The sequence below is a fragment of the Mya arenaria genome, chromosome 14, assembly GCF_026914265.1.
Source record: "Mya arenaria isolate MELC-2E11 chromosome 14, ASM2691426v1".
NCBI classification, from domain to species: Eukaryota; Metazoa; Mollusca; class Bivalvia; order Myida; family Myidae; genus Mya; species Mya arenaria.
Window position 1 is genome coordinate 58515871 of NC_069135.1, and position 22799 is coordinate 58538669.

Genomic DNA, 22799 nt, shown 5'->3' on the forward strand with positions numbered 1-22799 from the left:
TCACAGTTCTCCATAAAAGCTCACCGCAAGGTGAAAAAGCAACTTGCATCATTTAAATTATCGTCTGTGGTGTGATCCAGCCAGGGTTTGAACACGATACCTCTCACCCCTGAAGTGGACGCTGTACCACTGAGCTTTTAGAGTGGTCATAATCCCAATCAGTCTCTTACAACTATTGTAAGGCGAAATAAAAGAAGATTTTCCTGGAAATAGTTCTGAAAAAGACTCATTTTTGAGAAAATGTTACTTATGGGATATTCTTTATTAGCTTTAAGTTCAATTAAAAACCAAACAAGCTTTGCTTTTTTACAATTAATTATAATTCAACAAAATCATACAATTATTTTTTACCATTTATTCATTATCTTTGGCACAATTTATAACATTTATGCAAGTATACATATGTAATTAAATAAAAATATACACAATCTAACAGTAAATGTACAAGAGCTTTGCACATTTTATTTCAAATGCCAATTGCCATTTATTGCACACATAAAAAGGGTGCAGCACCTCCAGCTGAGGCCAACGTCTGTTAACCAGTGCCCATGACATTCTGGTTTCAATGATCATCAAGGGACATAACTCCAGCTCTCTTTAAGCAAGAGTACGGGGACTTGTCTTCAATAATATAAAGTGTGTTGACTACACATTTTCCAAAATAAAATGAGTTTAATAAAAATTTATTCTTGGCGTAGTTTTACATGTATAAAGATGACTATAAACTTGTTATTAAGATTCAAAAACAGAAATAAATACTAAACTTGGGAATGGCTAAATATGACTTCACCCTTGCCTTGCCATAAACATAAGAGAAAAATCTGTTCCACTGACACATTCAATTTATAAAAGGATTCAAATATAGAAGACAGAAATTTAATGCAGGCAAAATTACATACCAATTAATTGATTTAAAATTTCATTTCATTTAAAATGTACGGGTTAGGGCAAGTCAAACTACCCTTGACTTACTTCCAGAGCAAAATACATTAAAATCATAATAATGCCCTTGAGTTGTTATACGGATTCAAAATTCAACCTATATTGTCTATTTGAGTATTTCCAATATAATATACCAATGATATTCTCTTCAAAAGAAAATCAATTTATACATATTAAACCTATTTGTTACAAGTTATATTAATTTTATTGTAATGCTTTCAATAAATGGAGAACATAAAAGATCCATATATCACATAGTTGCATCATTACTTTTTTAAAGTTCAAAAGACCTATAAAATCTTATAAGAACTCTTAGTGTACTATTAATTAGTTTTAATACTTTATTATTGAAGGTAAGGTTCTGGAAGCCTTTTTCCAGTTTGTTATTTTTTTGATTAATATTTTATTATTAAAAATTAGACTTGCTTGCCAGTAATGGAAATTTCACTAATTTACATAATGTATTTACATGTTTGTGTTGGTAAATTAACATTAAACATTGGGACATGAGCATAAAATGATCTACTAATTAAAATAAAGGCATTAACATACTGGCAACATTTACTTATAACAAACATAAAAACGCTGATATGCATAGTTTCAAGTTAAAGTGTTTAGATTGCACCAAATTCAAATGCATAAAATATGCACATTAAGACATAGTAGCATTTTCAGACAAATGTTTCTTAAAATTATCAAACTTAAGCATTAATAACTGAGACAACAGCTTAATGGGCTGAAATATCTTTACACTTAAGGTATTTGTTTCTTGGATATGAAAACTACATAAAAAAATAAGATAAAAAATTCAAAACATTGTTTGTGCTAATGTAATAGTTGTATTCGTTTCAAATAAACATGAAGTGTTTACAAGTTAGATTTTCAAGTTTTGAGGCATTCATGCATTAAAATTTTCCAAAATTCTGAGACCACTCCTCAATCTTTGCTGAAATTGCCTCGGCACAAGACTCAGCCCTGCGGCCAGAAGAAAACTCAAATCACTTGAATATTTATGCAAAAACAATTTACCAATGACAATCTACAGCTTTTGATCAAATTTAGAACCGTCTGTATCAAATAATTTTAAAAGCAACCACAGATAAGAATCAGTACATTTTATACAAATTGAAGAGGGAACTTGGCTTAAAGGTAAGTTTCAAAAGTGTAAATGTCAATTTATTTTAATTACAATTATATAAATTAAATGGGTATAAATTCTGATTACATTGATGCATGAATCATAAATAGTTGTTAAGAAAACATTTGTCAAATGAAATAAAAACTTAAATCAATAGGTGATTTTCCAATTTCGCTGTGGGGTGGACAACTTGAAGAGGTATCAAAAACATGTGTTGGTTTAAAAATGAATGTGAGTTCATACTGTGATCCAATCAGAGCAAATCAATAAAATTCCTCTTCATTTTTAAAAGGTTGTTTTAGTTGTCATTTTTTTAATGAAAATTTAGACCCAAAACAAGGGCAATTAAATAACAGACATGGTAAAAAACACTTAAATCACTTTTGTTTAAATCCCAATTTCCCAGCAAATGAGTCAAGTAAGTTTGTAATGCCATTCCCTGGGTCTGGCTGAAGCTTTGACGTCACTTTATGGTGATACGCGTTGTTGAATATCCGCGCTACCATGTCCAGCCGTTTCCAGCGTTCTGACCTCTCTGGCAATGCTGGGTCTTCAATTGCTTCCTCACATCTGCAAAAAGACAAATAAGAGTTAGGCGAATTTTATTTTCATTTTTTTTTCTCAAACCCACGACCCCTTTTTTTGCTATTTTCGAAAAAAAATTACATTCCATAAATTGTGATGTTTTTTTCCCAACCTTCCTGCCTGATATGGCTGAAAATCAAGCCAACAACGATATTTTCATTCGATCGTCCACATCAGATATGAACTTTATGGCTATAATCCAAGCGTCTGGGCCAAGATGGCCGAAAACATTGAAAACGTGATTTAGCTTGGCATTCAGTTTTCTGGAACCATTGATACACATTTTTAAAAGACATTTTTAAAAGGAAATTCATCAAACTGTTTGAAAAACATGCTATCATCAGAAAATGACACTCTTCATCAAATAGAATGAGTTACAGCATTTAAGCCATTCGATGACTTGTCAAACAACAACTTAAGTTTGGAATGTGGCAAATCATTTTTATTTTATTTTTTTCCTCATTCTGGGCAAATAATTTTTTTCAAAGTTTTAAAGAAACATTCTAAAAGAATGGAAATGATCACTTTAAAAAAAAAAAAAAAAAAAAAATTATAAGTCAACAATTATAACAGCTACAGATAGTGCTAACTTAAACAATGGTAAGTGACTCACGAGTTTGTGGTGCTGGTCATCCGGGAAGGACCGGAACACGACTCTGTGGTCACTAGGCTTCCTGTGGTTGATATCACCTGCCAACTGAAATTATAAGATTAGATAAGGCTAAACTGAAAGGCCAGTATAAGATCCAACTCACATGGGAATATGCAGGGGCGAATCCAGGATTCAACATTAGAGGGGCACAACTTAGGGGCGTACCCTTTTCAGTTGTGCAACTCCCTCAGAAACGAAATTTATTTATTAAGTGTTGGCAGAGGGGTTTGGGGTCCTCCCCCCTGAAATTTTAACAATTTCTAGTCTGAAATGGTGCATTTTTGGCATATTTCATTACTTTTTTTCTCCTATATTGAAATAAAAAGTAAACTTTGACAATTTCAGGGGGTGGGGGGTGGGGGGTGGGGGGGGTGGGGGGCTCGTGCTGGGTGAGAGAGAGGTGACAGTTATCTATAGAAGTTAGCGTATCAATATAGCTTATTGTAAAAATTGTATAACGCTATTCAATTATGTAATTTGAAATTATCTTTATCTAAAATGCAACATCTTTCATTAAATATTTATGAATGAAGATTAAGTTCATTAAGATAATGATGAAGATTGGTACAAGGGGAAGTAAATCCGACCTTCCACAAGTCGGAGAGTCAGCTGCATTGGATTGTCTGCCCCTGTTGCTAGGCATCTGCATGGGGCTTGATGACATATGACCATGACCTATTAACATGGATGGCGAGCTGTGACGTTGGTGCACCTGTGATGGACTAGATGACCTTTGACCTAGTAATGACATAGGACTTGATGACCTCTGACCCTGGGTCCCAGGTTGTAAATGGGCACCAGCCAATGGGGAATCTGTTTGACTGAAAGTGAAAAGAAATTTATCTTTAAAATTAAATCTAATTTACTTTCTTCCCATCCCATCCCATCCCATCTTATCCCATCCACCCATCCCATCCCATCCCATCTCCATCCCATCCCATCCCTTCGTCCGTCCGTCGGTCCATCCGTCCGTCCATCCATATTAACAATGCTAATGCTACCAGAAAAGGAACATGACAAACCTATGAGAGCTCCCTGGTGCAACACCATCCTCATCTTCACAGTTCAAGTAGAAGTGAGAGTTTGGCTCGAGCGTGAAGCTTCCTGTGCTACCCCCGCTGCTCGTGCTGGAGTTTCGACGTCTTCTCTCATCCAGGCCACGAAGACTTCCACTGCTACTGACAGGCGTCAGGTGTTTTTTTAAGTCTTTTGAGAAACGATCTGAAATTAGTAAAATCTGCTACAGCATATTTACATGTCCTAATGTATGGAAAAGTTAACTTAAAATGAGATACAAATAGTTATTTCATATAATAATATTGTTGTTGTGTTATGGAATACACTTCTCGTAACTGATGATTGCGATGTTTAATTGATGAATTTACTTGTCGACATCATTTAAGTGCTAATTCAGCAAAATCTCTTTTATAGGCTATTCTCAGTTGATTGACAATATTTGGGAACAGTTAAAAAGCTGTAAGATGGTATTTTAACTGTGAAACAGTTAATGGTCTCAGATTTATTTTTAACTTACTCTCAGCTGGTTTTGATACGCTGTTTGTACTGGTTTCACTGGTTACTGAACACTTACGGGGTTTAGAAGACCTGTAGAGAATAAACAATATATCAACATACTGCAAAAATCTACATGAACATTAAACGGACAAGACACCAGATGGTCCGAAAATAAACAAATACAGTATTTCCTCAAATCAAACATGGAATTGCATATATAAGCTAGTATGAGACAGATAATACCTCACTTTACATGATTTAACGAATATTTTGTTGCTGTCTCAGCTGAGTTTACTCATTTAAAAATAGTGCATAACAATTTCCCAGTATACAGTGTGTATATTTAGCATGTGAAAGTTACCTTACTAGTACAGATACAAATACTGATGCTATTTTTAATTCTACTTGTATTTACATGTTAGACAAACCGAGTAAATTTTGAATAGGAAAGATATGCAAAAACATTTAAGAACTATTACATACCACTGAGGGTCATATGACATTATAAGGACCGGCCAGTCAGCCACCAAAAGTGTATATGGACCAAGGCCTTAGCCGAGGTCCATTCACCTTCGGGGGCTGACTGACCGGTCCTTATAATGTCATATGACCCGAAGTGGTGTGTTATATTTCTTATATCATACCGAACTCTTCTCATTACAAGACAAAAAATTTAAAGCGATTTAAATGCGTTTTATTTAACAATCTGATAATGTCTTCTTGCGACAAATTTTCGCCGTTGTGAAAATAGCAAGCCGCACTGACCAATCGTATGACGTCAGCGGTCCATATTACATTTTTGGCGAGGTCCGGACCAGCCAAAAATATAATATGGACGGCTGACGTCATAAAACTGAATTTTCATCAAAATACAGTGATATACGGACCGATCGAGATTATATATATAAAGAAGGGACAAATTGATGTGAGGTATAATATAGATAGATATATGTGTCATTAGCGATGTGATACATCAGTTAATAAGATTCCATGCATTGTACACCTCGATATCAATTTTAAGTTTTTGACAATTTTCTCTTTTTTTTTGCAATAGAATTATCTGGTGTCTAGTCCCTTTAATACATTCAAAGTGAATATTATATTTATACGTCTATTACATTGTTAAATACTGTACATAAATTATTACCAAAACATAACTGTTCTTTGTATCTTCAATTTTTGGTAAATGTTATATATCAAACATCAATACAAAATCATTTGAACATGACTTATCAACAATCAGTTCAGTTACAAAATATGAAGATAGACCCACGTACGTTTGGTGTTTTGCAGAAAATTCTTCTGATGATATATGTGGCAAGAAATAGAAGCAGAACAGCATAATCTAGAGAAAGAAAAACAAACATTTTAACGCAAGCCCATTAATAACGCAGAAACACTTCAGTTTGACCAAATATCTATATGAAAGTTTTTATACGAAATGAATTGATCATTTTTATGTGTGAATCATTAAAAAAGAAAACTGTAGTTAAAGTTTGACAGACTTATTGCTAAACCAGGCTCATTTCTTTCACAGATATTAGAAAGCCTTTTTAACAGACATTTAATTGTTAAACTGGGCTGATTTATTTCACAGATATATTTGAAAGCCAGTTTAATAGACATATAATTGTTAAACTGGGTTTCTTTATTTCACATACACATTTAAACACCGTTAATCTGATCACCATTTTCCCAAAATTATCGCTATTTCAAATATATTTTTTTGACCCAATTTTATTTCTTCTTTGTTTTATTAAATTTTTCATCAATAATCCGAAATTCTTATTTTGAAATTATCACTATTTTTAAGTCAAAATTATGGTCGAGATTCGGAAGTACACACCTATTTAATAATCAATGTTTTGAACTCAGTCGACTTATAGTATTTAAACCACTGTGCAATAACATGCAGGCATCAGTTTTAGGTGATAATGAAGCACATTTAGCGCTTCTAACAGAATGACATTGAGCACCCAGACCTAACAATCATAGATGTCAGATAATGAGCGGTTTATTTTGGGTGGTGAAGTTGGTATATAATAGCTTGTTTACATAATCAGAATTTCTTCATGACTAAAAAATTTAAGTCAGCCATAATTTCCGAACGCTGTCATTTTATAATAATTGTTAATCCGAAATAATGTTAATCCAATTTTTTGATCTGGGTCCTGATGACTCAGATTAACGGTGTTTAAATGTATTAGAAAGCCTGTGTAATAGACGGATCAATTGTTAAAATATACAAATTATTCCATATATATTAGAAAGCCAGTTTAATAGACATATTAATGTATTTATTAAAATAGGCTCATTTAATTCATGTATATTAGAGAGCTTGTTTAATATATTTTGGAATTTTCCTTCCTGCTGTAATATTGCCATGGTAACCAACTCACCTCCTCCCCGCGCATCAATCTGTCCGATAGGCTGTGTCTGAGTAAATGCAAACAGAAGAAACAGGTGTAAGAATGTGTTGAACATGTAAGACAACCAATTAACACAAAACGTACACCAGATTTCTCATTTATTAAAACGGGTGTAGGCTCTTTAGGATGGAAATCATCTGTCAAATACTGTCAGACCAAAGACACTCTCAAACTGGCTCTTGACTTTGTGGCTTCAGTGATCAACCATGAAGGCATACATTCTTAAGTACATGTACTGACAAGAGTTTTGCCTCTGGCTACCGTATTTTCCCGACTATAAGGCGATCCGCTTATAAGACGACCCCCTAACTTTGCCCATGAAATCTGGTGTTTTTATCTAGACTCGTTTATAAGAGGGGGTTGATTTTTAAAGCAAATCCAGCACTTGAAATTCTCCAAGTCTGTGATAATGTTCAAGCTAAACTGTCAATTATCAACTAAATTTGTTCATTTGCTTAGGATTATTGATTTTTATTTTCCGATCGTATGGTATGTTTGAACCAGCCTAGACGCAATTTTGGGAGTTAAGTGGGTTCATACGGTATTTGATTGACCTATTTAAATACAAACCATTGCAGTGCATCTTTGATCTGATGTCACAAACTGTACTGTTTGATCTGCAGCTGACAAACAGGACATATTCCATTACATGTGTTAATAAGTTAAATTTTCGCAGGTGTTTGTTGGATTGCAGATGATGGGACTTTTTAGAAATAAATAACCATTGATGATTGCGGATAAATTAATGTTACGATTAATGAAATGTGTATTGAAATCTGCCAATTACATGTATCTGCATGATATACGCAAAGCCTTATAGTAAGGAAAAAGTAAGTTTTATTTACGACATTACAATTCATTTTTTAAAATATTTTTTAATATTTTAATTATAAAGGTAGCAAAATATGTCTCCTGTGAAAAACAACGTGTTTGGACCGATAACAAGCGTTATATCGAGTGTTCATAGTAGCAAAACAAAGCAGATGGTCGGCTTAATCCGATGGGTGTGATCGTGTCACTTTTATTGGGGTGTCATCAACAGACAATAAATCAGTCAGTCGAATACCTTATGTTGAATATTCCTGATTCTGACTCTATTCTTTATGAATTTCTTATAGACTCGCTTAAAAGACGGGCCCCCTACCTTAAGGTTAAAAATCGGGACCAAATTTCCCCGTCTAATAGTCGAGGAAATACGGTAAATGAATGTGCTATTGCTGTAAAGGGAAAATACAGTGTATGACACTAGGTGGATATATTTTGAGTTTTTGTACAAAGAACATAACTTAAAAAACAATTTACAGATTCACAAACTATAAATCTTGGTTGTCTGGTTACCGCAGTGATTAACACTCTCGCTTCTCACCAAGGCGACACCGGTTCGATTCCCAGCATGGGCACACATAAGTTTGGTTAGTGGTCACCAAACGGACAAGTGGGTTTTCTTCAGTTTCCCCCACAACACACGACCACACTCTCGCTCAAAATCGTGCCAACGAGAGTGAATTAGTAGTTATCATAACTTCCTCCACAATGGTTATAAAATTTATAGTGTTTAAACTAAATCTTCAGGAAGTCTTACCCAAAAAGGTACCAGTCGTACGCAAGAGTGAGGTAGAGGATTTCTGTAGCAGACAACGATTTGTGAATGAGCCCGTCCGCCCAGAGCGATAGTCGGAGGAGTGACACAAACATTGGCGTCCGATCCCAGCCAGATATACAGTGGACCAACAACCCCTTGTCACCTGTTGGAACAGAAACCAGCTGGGAGTTGTTTTCCATAACATTTAAACACCGTTAATCCGAAATCCTCAGGACCCAGATAAAAAAATTAAAAAACAATATTTCAGATTAACAATCTTAGAAAATGTCAGCATTCGCGAATTATAGATGATGTAAAATATTAAGTCGTGAAGATTGCAGTGTCGGTTACACATTACCAACATGTTACAGTGCTACATGTTCAACCTAATTGGTCCATGTCTCATTTATAATTCTTATAATTATCTTTATTATACCTCTATCTCTATTAATTCTCAATACATTTAAAGTATATTAATCAAATTCGTTGAATTGATATTCCCCGCCTGATTCCCCATTCTGATCAAGTTTCATGAATATTAGACCATACATAGTGCCTCTAATGTGTTCCAAAGATTTTTCTAAGATTTGACCTAGTGACCTAGTTTTTGACCCCATGTGACCCACTTTTACAAGCAGTCCATATTTCATCAAGAGGTAAATCCTGACCAAGTTAAAACATACCGTAAATGACTGGGTATAAGACGATAGGGGGTATTAGACGCAGGCAATAAAATCCGTGAAAAATCTGAGAAAAAACTTTTAATCTAAGTTTTGGGTTAAAGGACGCATAGAAAACATGTCAAAATCGTCGTCTGCCAATCTTGGCCACCATGTTTGTTGACAGTGACGAATTATTTTTTTCTCGTGAAAATGGCGATGGTTATCTTTAAAACCATACAATGATAATGCAAAATATGTTTCATTTTTATTCGTTTCATGTTAGGATAGGCACTGAAAATTACTTAGTGTGACAATTTGTTTCTGGATGGCACTGAAATGTACCTTTTATGACTATTTGTAAGATTTCTTTCTGACAGTATATCGTAAACGATAACCTGTAGAGAATAAATACTGGTGGGGAAGTTACTGTATGGAAAAACTTTGTATTGTACGGGCTTGTTCTCAAAGTGTCAACACCTACAGAAAAGAATAAAGAACATGGAAAAGTGCGAAAAATCATGACCATTATTGCATCAGTTTGTAGTATTGGTATGTTAAACAGGTCTAAAGGCAGTGCGAATTTTTCACACCTTATCGTACAACTGACAAAAATATTTTGACAGTGCCCAACTTTGCTTTTTTATATGCATGTTTAATTATTGTTTTATTCAAATTAATATTCAATAATTTTAATAATTTAAATCGTACATAATTTTTTTTATATTATAAACATCTTGCCATATACTGTATCCCGATCTTCAACTGCCGCTTTAACCCGTATATACTCGATTGATATGACGCGAGTAAGTTCCCTTTCTACATAAATCTAAACAAACTCTCGGCCTGAAATCGACCTCAGAAAAAAGTTCAAAAGCTTGTTACTGGGTATTATATGCAGGCAGTTTTTTACATCGAAATCTGAGGGAAAAAAATGCGTCTAATACCCAGTCATTTACAGTAATCTGACCAATCATTACCATGATATGGTTCCTGTCAAGACTTTTCTAAGATTTGACCTGATGACCTAATTTTTGATCATATGTGACCCAGTTTTATATACATCCAAGTGTTTATCAAGGAAAACATTTTGATTAAGTTTCATGAATATTTGACCATGTCCAAAGATTTTTCTAAGATTTGACCTAGTGACCTAACAAGATATGGTTCCGGACGGACGGACAGATATTGCCAAAACAATATCCCCCTCCCAAAACCTTCGATTCGGCGGGGGATAAAAACAGGAGGTAACAATTAGAAAGATGTTTTGTTTGTCTTCCCTGAGGGGGAGGGACAGTGCATCCTTTCAACCCGCAGGAACCACTGTCAAACGAGGCAAACCCTAACCCTGCAGTCAATATCTTTATAATTATAGGTAGAACTAGGGTAAGTGTCATACCTTCAGTCAGAATATGTACCAACATCTTGAGGTAGTTCTTGGTAAGCTGCAGTAGGTCCCACGACTAAAACAAACAAAACAAATATTTAAGGATTGATCACATTTTTTCTTGCGTTTATGCTGAATGAAGGCAGTACAGCACACAGCAAATTCCAGGAAGCGCACTAGCGATTCTTGGTCACTTGATCCCTTGCCCTACTGCCTTCATACAGCATAAATGCAAAAAAAATTTTTTTGATCAAAACTTATATTTACATTTTAAAAGAAATATTCATTGTCATTAACCATTGGCAGTATCTTCTTCAATTGAGTATTTGTTTTTAAATAAGTGTAACAGACAAGATACATTTGTGTAAAAGAATAGCTGATTTTGTAACGTCATATATCATGGGTTAAATGACGTCGCACTTACTCAATCGGAGTGCAATATTAAAATAAACAATGACGTCATAATACCTTGCCTGTTATGCAATATAAACGTCAAGTTTTATCTTCACAAAGGACTAGGCGGATGTAAATAATTAATATAGGCAGCAGACTTTACATAATGGATACTTCTGATGTATGTAGCTACATTTGCTCAATATCAATTTGAAGAAAAAGACATCTGTATTATTTATTCTGCCCCTTGGAAGAACAATCTTTTTAAGCTGATTCTTAATAATTTGACTTCCGAACATGATGATTGGTATGAATTTAGCAGATTTTATATGATTACAAGTGAACTACATGCAGCTTCCAATGCTTGTTTTGGTCTATGTTTTCTCCAGTCAAAAAGGGACATAGCTCACCATATGAAGAACAGATTTTGATTAATGGCAAATGTTCAAGTTTTTGCAAAACAGAACTGACGAAGAAACTAAGGCAATCGCAATACCTCAACTTCTTTTTTTCAAACATGGCAAAATAAATGTAATAAAATTTCAATGGTCATAATTCTAACACCATTTTATTGTCAAAATAACGGTATACTACATGTACAGACTTACTGACAATTCTACCAACTAGACATTACAATATTGACTGGTTTCAGAGCACTTTATGAATGTACCTTGTACTGGTGCCAGTCTAAGTGATTTTGACTGGTTTCAGAGCACAATACAAATGTACCTTTTAATGGTGCCAGTCTATGTGATATAGACTAGTTTCAGAGCTCTTAATGTATTGGTGCCAGTCTATGTGATATTGGTTTCAGAGAATTGTAGGAAAGTACCTTGTACTGGTGCCAGTCTATGTGGAGCTGTGTGAGTAGTTCTGTGGGTGGAATGTCCAGACATGCATCAACAAAACTCTGCAACAAACACATTTAAACACCCTTAAAGACTTAGAATTAAGCTTGAGCGGCATATCTCCAAAAAATTGGCTGCAACTTATGAAAAATGTGTTAGATAAACAACAATGCATATTTTTCAGATTTTGAATAAACACACTTTTTAATAGAGTGTACTTTTAAAAAGAGTAAAAACGGATACAATTTTAAATATCTTATGATGTTATGAGGTAAAAAGAGTTGAGTCTGAGCTTGTGATTTGACTTAAGTATATTTGTGAAATTGGTGCCAGGTTGAGTTTCAGTATTATAAGTTAAAAATAATATGAAACCAAACCCCAGTTAACCCTCATTAACCCGTTTGCTATTCCTACCTGAGACCAGTCAAACTTCATGGCTTCACCAACGTACGCATTGTCCCTCCATTCACGGAAAAACTCACAGCCTTGAAAAACAACACATTTCAGACTGAAAACATACACATTTCAACATTGAGCTAGAATTACACACTTACGAAAGCGAACATTTCAATGCAGTGCATACATTTTATGAAAAATATTTCAAGAACTTACATGAATATGATAAGTAAATAAGCGCAAATCCTATAGCTAATGTGGACAAAATAAGCCACAAACATTTTGTATAGCATATAATACTGTGTATAGGAGGGTAGGATAGTTAAAACACAGCACAAAAATTTGAGAAAAATCCGGATTTTTTTTAATATCATAGATTGGACTTTGTCGAAAAGTGTCAAAATCAGCTGCCACGATGTTGTTTTGGCTTATTAATATTTATTGGATCATAAAAATGGCAAAGAAAATTGTAAACCATGCCAAATTACATTTGTAAGAATGCTTTCTGATGGTAGTTATTTAACTAGCATACCTGGTATTACTATAGTTGATCAATATATGCAACTGATAATGGTTAATTACAGCGGGACTTTTTCAAAAAAATCATACAGACAAATATATAAATGTATTCAGTTCATCGTCTGCTTAATAACCCACTTATTATATAACTGTTTAATTGAAATAATATAATCCCTCATTTTCTTTTTTTTAAAATTCAAACATGCTAAACAGAATTTTTCGGTTAGCATATCCTTTTATTTCTATTCATAAATATGCTGGAGTTCATACCTGGATACGGCACGGAGGCGATACAGAATTCTCCGTATCGGTTCTCTTTATCCACCTTCTCTGAGGATGTTATGCTGAAAAAATACAGAAACATGTTTTAAAGCAATACTGCCTACAAATACTATAATGTTTTTAAGGGCTATTCCATTTAAACATATAACCCCCGGGGGGAACACTTATAAATTATACAACCCCAAATTTACCCTTTTAAGGTCCAAATACATGTAAGTGAAAAAAGACACCCACCCATATTCTTAGACAATTATTGCCTCCCCCCCCCCCGTGGGTTATATTTTTTTACTGGAATAGCCCTAAGTAGGTGATTTCATATTGGCCGGTTTATTTATCTGAGGTCAGCAGTTTTGGTCTGAGCTTGAAGTAAAGTTATTGGTAATGCTTTTTGATCCAGTAGGTCATATTTGACTTGAGTGGATTTTGGCAGACTTAGATTTCACAAAGCCCTCTGTAACTTTTTTAGTGTTTTAGCCAGAAATTGAAAAGGGCAGGGAGGTCCCAAAAAAAAGGACAGTGTTCTTCCTCGAAAAGGGCAGGAAGTATTTGCGGTGTATAATTGTAAAACTTCTAACTATATACCTTTTATATGCATTTTTTTGTCATTCTACACCAAATCTTTAAGCTTTGTTCTGTACTGAATGATTATTGTTCAATTTTGTTTATGTTCATTTAATAATATAACTTTGATTTTTTGTCAAATGTCACCCATCTGATAACTTACATGGCATTTAAATTATAAGACTAAAGATCATAAGAAGAGACATCGGTTAATATAAGATTATAGTATTCCTTGTTTATTTGTAATCATTTTCTATTAAGATACAACATATGGTGTCCTTCCAAAAATAAACATTTTTAATGTAAGACATAGAAAGTATCTTGGAAGAGATACAATGAAAAGATTTATCAAGACGAATGTGCTATTAAATGCTACAACAGCTGGGAAACTCATCTCTGTTGACGTAACAGAATCAGACAATCATAAACACACAAATAGAGTAAATATTGGCTTCATGGCTTCAGACACATGTTATGTTAAACTGTTATTTTTTTTTTAAATTCTATAAGAGGGCAAAAACTGCTATATGTATCTGATCAGGGTCAAACTTATGACCCCTCACTCAGCAGGCAGACACTACAATGGCACTATTAAAGCTGACTCAATAGCGAGACAATACAAGTGCCGCTATAAATATTCAGAATACAAGTGCCACTATAAATATTCAGAATACAAGTGCCACTATAAATATTCAGAATACAAGTGCCACTATAAATATTCAGAATACTAGTGCCACTATAAATATTCAGAATACAAGTGCCACTATAAATATTCAGAATACAAGTGCCACTATAAATATTCAGAATACAAGTGCCACTATAAATATTCAGAATACAAGTGCCACTATAAATATTCAGAATACAAGTGCCACTATAAATATTCAGAATACAAGTGCCACTATAAATATTCAGAATACAAGTGCCACTTTAAATATTCAGAATACAAGTGCCACTATAAATATTCAGAATACAAGTGCCACTATAACTGTATAGAATTATACAAGTGCCACTATAATTAAATAGAATACAGAGAAAAAACATACTTCATTCCAAACTTGACTTTTTTCTTCTCAACCATTAGATCAACAATGTACTTGACGTTGAAAGTCTTCAGAATGTTGATATCCTGGCCCCGGACTCGGTCAAACATTTGCAGGTCACTGAAACAAAATTGTAATGTTTGTAAATTTATGAGCGTACTTTAACCTCAAATACTGAAGTACATGTATCTTTAACATTACATGTTTTTACAGTACAAGCAATAGAACATATGCAGATATATTGACTAGTCAAGGAAGTTGGTAGCAAATCTTAGAGTGAGACTCTTATTCGAAATCCATACATACACTTGTATAACAAACATCAATTTTGACTCAATTTTTTTTTTGAGTGATACACATTTAACTACTTCCAAAATAATGCATTAATGGAAATTATTAATTACTGATAAGAAGATTGTAACCATGTATTCAATAGCTGGAAAGACAAAAATATTAAATGATTGGTGAAGGATAAAAGATTTACTGTGATCTACTATCGTCGCATAGGGTAGAAATATTGTATTTTCTGCAACTTTCTTTCAAATAAAACTCGGTACCCTTCATAAGAACCATTGTTTTTGACACTGATTCAACCCTTTTGGTATATCTAAACATTTGTATTTATTGTTGTAAATCTTATTTGAGAGTTAGAGTGCTTCTTTAAAGTTCCCTCACGTTTAATTTTTTTTCTTCACCAGATCCCACAAACTACCCATCTATAAAAAACAACAATAAGACATTTTACTGCTAGTTCACACTCATTTCCTCCTGACATGTATATTATGGCAAGACTATTCATTTCAATTTTTCATATTGATACACATTTTACTTCCTTATTAGAACATGCTGAAAGTTACTTGACCTATTTTTAACTCAAGATAAGATTTATTTACTTTACAAGTATTAGTAAGCATTGAAGCCATTATATTTGTTTTTATTCTCTATTACCTGTCTGAGGCAGCCGGCTTCAGTTTCTGCGAAGTTTGCTCATTTCCTGAATAAAAGTAAAGTAATATTATTTTGAAGCCACTAAATATAAATTAAAAAGTAACCATGTGTTTCCAAATATTATAAAGCTACTGGTACTCATTTTTTTCATTTACTTAAGGTACTGGTAGTTCTTGCTTTTTTACTCTCTAAAAACTGTTACAAACTGTTAGTTTTAAAAGAGTTATACATTATTATTCTGACTCCTTAGATAAATAAATGCATGTGCATTCAGAACTTGGAGAACACTTCCCTTTGTGTATCTACACACAAACAGCTATATCAAACTTTATGTTGGTAAGACTTGTTGTTTTGATTCTTTTAAAAGTGCACCTATAAATGTTTCGTCCAAGCTGGCAAACCGAGGGGATTTAAAAAAAACGACAAATGTTTTTGTCAAAATCTTTAATCTCTATAGCAGGGAAATATTTAAAAATTCATGCCATTTGAGATACTATAGGCACCAAATTTCATTGAAAAAAATCAGGCCAAGTCAAATACGCTGTCCTCTATTTCCATAGAGCCTGTATAAAACCCGCTTGTCTGCAATCACCTGTTGTCCAAAGTCCCCTGTAAGTGTGCTGCTCCAATGGTTGGGCAAACATTGAAAGGTGCATAGTTTGATAATAAAACAAAGCCTTACCAGTAAGGAAAAAGTCTAGGCCAGATCTACTGTACATCTCAGCTCCACTGGACAATGTGGCGGAACGACACACATGCTGTAGGACGACAAATGACAACAATATTATTGAGAATATAAATATAAAAAATATAAAAATATAGTTTCTGAACAACAGAATTTTGAAAGTGAACAGAATCAATATTGAACAAGAGCAGCACAGGGGGAACGCTATGGCACATCTGTTTTTTGAAGTCAAACAAGGGGCATAGCATGACAGTTATTATAAACAGAGTTATGTGCCATGCTATACACGTGTACCAAGTTTCATTTGAATATCTTTATTTTATTGTTATCACAATAAAAATGAAAAATTGGTTGATCCTTTCAATCAACAACATAAGGTACTGTACTGGTACTGCTATATGACTGGTACTGTAACATGACTGGTACTGTAACATGACTGGTGCTGTAACATGACTGGTACTGTAACATGACTGGTGCTGTAACATGACTGGTACTGTAACATGACTGGTGCTGTAACATGACTGGTACTGTAACATGACTGGTGCTGTAACATGACTGGTGCTGTAACATGACTGGTGCTGTAACATGACTGGTACTGTAACATGACTGGTGCTGTAACATGACCGTTGCTGTAACATGACCAGTGCTGTAACATGACCGGTGCTGTAACATGACTGGTACTGTAACATGACTGGTGCTGTAACATGACTGGTTCTGTAACATGACCGGTGCTGTAACATGACATGACCAGTGCTGTAACATGATCGGTGCTGTAACATGACCGGTACTGTAACATGACTGTTACTGTAACATGACCGGTACTGTAACATGACCAGTGCTGTAACATGACCGGTGCTGTAACATGACCGGTACTGTAACATGACCGGTACTGTAACATGACCGGTACTGTAACATGACCGTCACTGTAACATGACTGGTACTGTAACATGACTGGTACTGTAACATGACTGGTACTGTAACATGACTGGTACTGTAACATGACTGGTACTGTAACATGACTGGTACTGTAACATGACTGGTACTGTAACATGACTGGTACTGTAACATGACTGGTACTGTAACATGACTGGTACTGTAACATAATTGGTATTGTAACATGACTGGTACTGTAACATGACTGGTATTGTAACATGACTGGTACTGTAACATGACTGGTATTGTAACATGACTGGTGCTGTAACATGATTGGTATTGTAACATGACTGGTACTGTAACATGACTGGTATTGTAACATGATTGGTATTGTAACATGACTGGTACTGTAACATGATTGGTATTGTAACATGACTGGTACTGTAACATGACTGGTATTGTAACATGACTGGTATTGTAACATGACTGGTATTGTAACATGATTGGTGCTGTAACATGATTGGTATTGTAACATGACTGGTACTGTAACATGACTGGTACTGTAACATGACTGGTATTGTAACATGACTGGTATTGTAACATGACTGGTACTGTAACATGATTGGTATTGTAACATGACTGGTACTGTAACAACAGTACTTGACTGTGTACCTTTCCCTCAAACAGTATGACAGGGACGACAAATCGTGACCGACATCGAGCAAACCTGGCCTGCTTGATCTGTTCCTTGAGACGGCTGCCATCATACAGGCTCTCCACCCTATAAAGATAGAATTAATTTTACATCACGATGATGTAACATAAGCTCTGTAGAGCTTTTAAGCAACAAAATATTTACAGTTTTAAATCTGCTATGTGACTAAGAACTTGTTACAATTCCTGGGTGCAACAATACTTGATTGGGATCAATTCCAGGACCTTCTGATCCAGAGTCTGATACGCTAACCACTCGCCATTGCCCCCAATAATCTGTATAATCATAAGTTTGTTTGTAAATAAAGTACATGCTTGGAAAATGCTTATTGTAAATAGTTTTTACAGTCATAAAAATCAGGCTTTTGGATGAACAAGCCTGACATCTTACATTAGTTAGTGCTTGCTATCAAGCCCTGCTACAAAATCAAAAATATGACCAGCCCAGAAAGCAGTTTGTAGTGCAATTTTTGCATCAACCTATATTGTGCGTCTGTAATGCCAGAATCAAGACTTAAGTGGTGTATGTGAAAATATTCTAGGTGACATTAAATAAAGAAGAAGATTAGTTTCACCCCTTTAAGAACTGACTGTTGTTTAACATACCTCTCATGGATGGTTGCAGTTTTCTCGTACTCCAGAATCACAATCTTGCTGGGATAATGCGCACATAGGTCGCCTGATGTGTTGTTCAGCATCTAGTTTAAAAGTTTTTCATTTAACATATAAATCAAACTTCACATTACAGCATCATTTGCTTTAGATGTTATTGAAAATTTGAAATGTATTTAAACGAAAGCAGAGGCTGTGTGTCTCTCCAACACCTGAATCTTCAATAACGAATAACTGTTATCAAACTTCAAAATTCAAGGTGGGAAATTGGCACAGTAATGTTTTTTGTCCTTTTTTAAAGAATTCTATCAGAAAATTTAAAACTGAACAATTGCACCACACACCTTAGAATTCATTCTTTTTTATGACACTTTATAGGTTCAGACAAAGAAAAAATATATATTCATGAACAGAAAGCTTGCTACAACAAAAAAAAAAAAAATCAAATTAGAGCTTTACGATTGATAACTATAATTTAAAAATGTTACAAAATTTGCCAAAATAATTAGCAACGATATTGACAGATTTAAACAAGTTTCTGCCCATAATGCTCTGTAATGTTTATTCATAAAAGTTTAATTACTCAACACAGATAAAAAAAAAATTGTCAACATAAAATATGCAAGTGGGTCCCTTTAAAAGATTCCCAGTCAAATACAAATATTTGAAATAATAATTGTAGCAAAACCCTTCTTACAGAAAACTGGTAGTCTTTGGCAAACAGTTTCAGACATCTTTCTGCTACAGGATCAACCTACAATAAATCGAACAAGACTGAATTAAACAAAGTAGGATGATTACGACCAGACACTAGCATTATCGCTTGGATATTGTCAATTATTAGTACTAATTTTCAAACAGGAATGGTTAATACTAAGTCTATTTAGTTTGTCAGAATGATAATTTACATTTATACATAGCTGCTTTAAGATTTATTTATAGAAAAAGTCCTGAAATTATTTATAAGTGTTCATCTTTGGCACATCTTCTTGGAGGTTAATATTGTAGAACTGTGCTGTGATAAAAGTTACACCATTTCTGCAAATGATGTCACTTTCATACTGTTCATTCATGTTCAATGAGTATTTTTCTAAAAAAATGCCATTTAATGTTCTAATACGCTTAACGATCAATATGTAGCAAACGGGGGAATGACATCATAGGGGGCATGCACATCTTTGAGGCCTCGCAGCTACATGTATGTCAACCTACATTCAAGATATTTATAGTTAGAAATCACACTTAACATTTGTAAATTATGTGTTTCAAAAAACAGCGAAAACAAAAAATAACTTGGCAGCTATTTTTAAGTGTTTTATTAAGAAAGCATAATTATTATGCAAAATTTCATGTACATATTTTTTCGCAAGGTTGACTTTTGGCTGGTTATTACTTAACAAGGTTTTGATGTTATTTTGTTTACAATTTGTCACATTTATAAAATTCAAACTTAAAGCACTCATCTTTTACGACATCCTTATGTCAAAATTTAGCAAAACATTTTTTAGAATGGTTTATTATCTTAGAAAAAACAATGCTTTTTAAGTGTTTGATATTTATGATCTCCATAGCATGAACTGACAGGTGATTTCCTGTTCATAAAATTAACAATTTTGATGTTAAATTGATAAGATCTGTACTTTGACGGATGTTTCATATGGAAGTTTAACTTACTACAACACAAACTCTCCAAAATAATTGCAAAGAAAACCCAAAGTGTTCGGAATTGTGACCTTTTCCTGTAGTCTCTGAAATTTAAGGATGAATATTAAAATAGTTGAGGAAGCATTTGTCGGACATTTCTGACAGTAGTGCCTGCTTGAAGAGCAAGACATTTTGGCTTTGATCACTATTAGAAACACCAAACAATTTGTAAAGTCTGTTACCATGGTCTTTCAATCTCATGGTCAAGACTTCCAATCTATGCTATATCGAGATAAGGGCTGTAGCATGAGATACCCAACATACATACATGTCCTGAATCATGGCAATTAATAACAGCAAGCCTTTTTCTGCGAATCTCACGAGTCAAAATGTCTGATTCATTCCAATGCCAAATATTTATATTTTTTCCTAATTTCAAGAAAAAAATCCCAAACTAGATGTAATCGCTTGAACGAAAAGCCTGGCTTCTCGACTTACACCTAGCCCCTTTATGGAGGCTATTCGTTGCAAAAAGTCCAGACGTGTAATTCCCACAATGTGCTTCTTAATCGTACTAAACATCTCTTACATTTGTCAATGTAGACGTGCTATTTGTTGTTTCTATTCGTCAGTTTTTCCGTATTGATTTGTCATTTGTCATTATAGTAGTCAAAATGTATATTTGTCAGATCTACCCTGTATAAACTCACTAAAACATAGATCGTATAACTTGCCTTTATCAACATGATGATGTAATTTAGAAAGCCGAATCATGCATATATGTAAAACTGCAATCCTACAGTCGACACTCGCATTTGTAAAATGAACATTTGCAGTCCAACAAGTCCAGGTTTACAAAAGTCAATTGACAAGTTCAGAATTACAAGGATAGACGATTTCGCCTATACTTTATATGGTAAATGTCACCGAAAGAAACGAAGGTGAATGGGCGGAGCTAACGAATCAGATTTTCTTTCGTTTATTTCCGACGAATCAAGCAAGGGAGATAACATCTTCGCCTACCTCCTGTAAATTCCCGGTTGTAAGTCCGAGTACTCTCTCTTTATTTCACAATAAAAACTAAAATTAACTTCATCTTTTATTTTATTTTGAAGATCAATGTTCATAAATGGGTTATAAATCACCATATTATTTAGTCAATTGCAGTTGGGTGTATCTGAGCTGGGCTCACGGACCCAGATTTATACTGCCACTGTCAGTTTTTTTTTACTTATATACCCAAGCAAGCCAAAATTATTCATTTATTTTATTTACAAGTGGACCATGGGCGGGTCGTTCAGTGGGGGGGGGGGGCTGTAGGGCCAGTGTCCCCCCCCCAGTTGGCCTGCAAGTAAACTTAAAGGTTAATTTTTTTGTCAATATTTCTCAGAAAAAAGTACTTAATTACGCCATAATGCACCAATTCAGACTAAAAATATTTAAAATATTCTAGGGGGAGTACCCCTAAACCCCACTTCCAACTTTTAAACATATTAATGTCATGCCCACTCGAGGGATCATGTCCAAAAGGTTGTGCCCCTAAGTAACGCCCCTCTAACGCAAGTCCCTGTTGGTACAATGAAAAATGAAAATGTGCAGTGTAAAATGTAAACATACAACCGATGAGTTGGCGATGTAAAATTGGTAAATCATCAATGATACAAACCTAAAATACACACATACACGTCTGGACTTTTGGCAACGAATAGCCTCCATACCCCTTAGCCGGGGTATTAGCGCGAGAACGGTTCATTCAGAACAATTGTAAATGCATTTATGAACACTTTTTGGTGACATTCATGGATATATACACTCATTTTCATAGAGAAATGGTGCCCAAAATAATGATTTTGTTGATTGTTTATATTCCAAATATTGCCAATTAATTCTCGCCTTAAAAATGAATCAATTTTTGCATGTACTTTGTCTTAAATTGACAAAAAAGCCTGAAATTTCTTCCCAAATCTATAAGTTTTAAATTGCAAAATGGACAAAAAAGGCTCTGAATAGGATAACCATGCATAACCATTTCAAAAATGAAAAGATGGGTCTCTTTATGCTTTAAATGGAAAGTGCAATAATACACAATATATATCACGATTAACTGTCTGTTTTATCAACTGGAGTCCTTAGAACGCAACGGTAAAAATTGAATATGTCATTCTGATCAACCGCAACAATCGATCTTTCAGAGAATTACCTTTCTATCAGCTTTAACTTTGTACGAGGTCTTGGAAAAGCTCTCAATGAGGCGGTGTATCTCTTCATGTTTGATGTCTTCATAGCAGGATTCACTCATTTTCAGAAATTACTTTCTTTTTCTATTGTAAACACACACTTCCGTGTGGATGTAAACAACAAAATCACGTGCTGTACCAGATATAAAGTCATAACG

The 22799-nt window shown here is 34.2% G+C and overlaps 2 protein-coding genes across 3 annotated transcripts in view; both read right to left on the bottom strand.

The window, feature by feature from the left end:
* Window positions 1-22799, bottom strand: part of LOC128217300 (G-patch domain and KOW motifs-containing protein-like) — a 95871-nt gene that overhangs the window by 18954 nt on the left and 54118 nt on the right. The window lies entirely within an intron of this gene.
* Window positions 341-22764, bottom strand: LOC128217299 (myotubularin-related protein 14-like). Of its 2 annotated transcripts, XM_052924348.1 has the most exons (19): window positions 22605-22763; window positions 19458-19514; window positions 18755-18846; window positions 18107-18215; window positions 16559-16634; window positions 15877-15922; window positions 14932-15048; window positions 13316-13389; window positions 12545-12615; window positions 12115-12192; window positions 10902-10965; window positions 8844-9006; window positions 7232-7268; window positions 6110-6177; window positions 4852-4922; window positions 4340-4538; window positions 3905-4138; window positions 3279-3362; window positions 341-2650 (listed from the first exon to the last, which is right to left on the bottom strand). In XM_052924348.1, exons 1-19 carry the CDS (start codon window positions 22701-22703, stop codon window positions 2458-2460), a joined length of 1932 nt encoding a protein of 643 aa, XP_052780308.1. In that variant the 5' UTR covers window positions 22704-22763; the 3' UTR covers window positions 341-2457. The 2 variants fall into 2 exon arrangements, with proteins under 2 accessions (XP_052780308.1, XP_052780309.1); XM_052924349.1 differs by lacking the exon at window positions 3905-4138 and having other exon boundaries at window positions 22605-22764.